The sequence below is a fragment of the Merops nubicus genome, unplaced genomic scaffold (assembly GCF_000691845.1).
Source record: "Merops nubicus isolate BGI_N331 unplaced genomic scaffold, ASM69184v1 scaffold42916, whole genome shotgun sequence".
Taxonomy (NCBI): Eukaryota; Metazoa; Chordata; class Aves; order Coraciiformes; family Meropidae; genus Merops; species Merops nubicus.
The window spans coordinates 805-3,322 of NW_008613778.1; the positions used below are offsets into that span (position 1 = coordinate 805).

A 2,518-nucleotide genomic window follows, 5' to 3' on the forward strand; every position below is an offset into this window, starting at 1 on the left:
AGTGCCCGAGGGCAGCAGTTGTGGGGCAAACACAGTCCAAAGCCAGGGCACAGCTCCCAGGGAGCTTGGTACCGTGGGGCAGCTGGGGCCATGGAGCGTTGTAAAGGAAAAATGGGCTTGAATGAGCAACTGGGCAATTCCATGGAGGATAAACCCACTGATGGCAGGGAGGTGGTAGCCTGGCTGATGGTTCCAGAGGTGTCCTGGCTGCTGGTTCCTGCAGTCAGAGGTTTTGCTCCATTCACAGCTGCCCCATGGAGCTGTTGCTGGCTGCATCCAGGCTGGGAGCACCGTGTGCTTTTGGCTGAACCACAATCAGGTGCATGGGAGGGAGCTGGGGGGACACACCTGGGGTCTGAGGCAGGTGCTGACTCTGCTCTGGGGCAGGATGAATCCCTGCTTTGGAGGGGAACAACTCCAGCCTCACACCAGCAGGATCTGTTCCTTCCTCCATCCCTCCCTCACATCTTTAGCTGCTTAACAAACCTCAAATGCAGCTAAGGAGAGCATAAACCCAAATAAGCGTCAGAAGGGGCTGGTCTGCAGAGGCGGAAATTGCAAAGGAATCACTCACAAAAAAAGCCCAACTGATTTGCTTGTGGGGTTAAGGAACAAACAGGCTTTTGAGTCAGAGGGATCTGATGCTGCTGGCCTGGCCCCGTCCCAAGGGCTGTGTCAAGTGCCCTGTTCTCCAGCTGTGGCTCAGATGCTCCTTGCAGAGGCCGTGGGTGTCAGGTCCCCATCCCTCTGAGGGATCCAGCCCTCACAGCACCAGCCCCCACCAGCCCCCTCTGCCTATCCTGGGCTGGAGCCTCCCAATGGCAGGGTCAGGCAGGAGTTAGGCAGCACTGCAGGCACAGTGAGCAGGGCAAGGGGGTGAGCTGCAAGGCCGGGCCCTGGCCCGCCGGCTGGGCACCTCCCAGAGCATCACTCGTGAGTGAGACAACTGCGGTGTCCTTGGGGTCCCAGTGCTGTGTTTGGAGCCTGCTGGCCAGAGGAGCTGGGCTGGCAGCAGCCTGGGGTAGTGGTGCAGCAGTGTGGGCACAGAGCTGACATGTTGTGCCAGAGGCACCTGCTCTGGGACAGCCCTTGTGCCACAGGAGAGACGGGAGCCAGCATGGAGCATCTTTAGGCTCCCCAACTTTTCCCGCCGTGGCTCTTCCCAGACATCGGTGCTGCCCCTGTGCCTCTGCCCTGCGGGTGGCCTGGCCGAGGCCTCGCTGCCCCCTGCAGTGCCCAGGGCAGCAGGGACCCCTCACCCTCTGCTCTCGCCACAGGTGGCATCTGCTGGTTGCAGCAGGGGAAGGAGGCCAAGTGCACCATGATCCTGAAGACGGGTGTAACGTGGGAGGAATGCTGTGCCAATGGCAACGTGGACGTAGCCTGGTCTAACTACACCTACCCAGGCAACAAGATCAGCCTGCTGGGCTTCCTGGGGCTGGTGACCTGCCACCCCTGCAAAGGTGAGCACAGCTGTGGGGCAGGTGGGGTGCTGTGGGGCTGAGCTCTGCTTGGTGGTGATGCGTGGAGCCCTGGGGTGGAGGATGCCACCCTTGGCTCTGGGTGAAGCAGCAGCGATGGGACTGGGCTTTCCAGTGCCCTCCTGGGCTGCCTGGGATGGCACAGGGTCCTTGGGGACCGCTGACTCCGTGCTCTTGCTGCTGCATCTCCAGGTGGGTGCTGCCACAGGGCCAGGGCTCGCAGGACAGCCTCTGTTCCCTAGAGGCTCTCAATTTGTGTGTATTTTTGTTGTTTCCCTGTGGAGTGGGGTGCATGACCTGGGTCTTGGCTGGGCAGCCCAAGCTGGGAGCTGAGCTGGGGCTCCCTGTTCCCAGGTTAACTCTGCTGGGGCCTCCCACCCCTGCCCTTGCCAGGTCTGCTCAGAGGGAAACTTCTAAAGTTGTTTTTTTTTATTTTATTTTTATTTAAGGAAAAAAAGATGTATTTCTTCCCCTCTGCTCCCCCTTTCTCCTCCCAGCATGTGTGTGAAATGGCTTTATGTAACGGGCAGTTCCAGAAGTGGAAACTCTCCAGCTGTGAGTTCCAGCCCCGCCAGATGTTTTGGCGTGCGCCAGAGGCGCGGATCCCCCAGTCGCACTTGCGTGGCCTTGTGAGAACACACTTGAGGACCTGTTGACCGCAGTAGGCAGGAGCAGGTCTTTGGAAGGTCATGTCGTTATTTGCTTAAAGGGAGACAAAAGGATTCTTGACAAAACATCTTCTTCCAGCTTCTCTGCACCCACAGCACTGCCACCCTGGCTGCTCTTCCGTCCCATCCTGGCACGGCTCGGGGTTGCACTCTGTGCCAGCTGAAAGCTGAGTGAGATCTTGACCCTGGCTTTCTGCCCCATCTCCAGCTGTGGGCTCAGCCCCTCTCAGTGTGTGCCAGGAGTGTTTGGGCCCTCTCCAGAGGCTGGCTGGGGAGTGCAGCCTCCCTGTGCCCAGGGCAGAGTGTGGTGGGGACAGGTAGCCTTGTCCCAGGGGTCTGCCCTCCCCTCTGTTGGGGATGCTATGGGGA

At 59.6% G+C, this 2,518-nt stretch overlaps 1 protein-coding gene across 1 annotated transcript; it reads left to right on the forward strand.

Moving 5' to 3' along the window:
- Positions 1-1,277: 1,277 nt before the first annotated feature.
- Positions 1,278-1,463, forward strand: LOC103774580 (follistatin-related protein 3-like; the record flags this gene model as incomplete). The annotated part of the gene is made up of 1 exon (XM_008941991.1): positions 1,278-1,463. A coding segment is annotated over one exon (186 nt), but the record flags the coding sequence as incomplete, so codon positions are not given.
- Between the last annotated feature and the right edge of the window lie 1,055 nt (positions 1,464-2,518).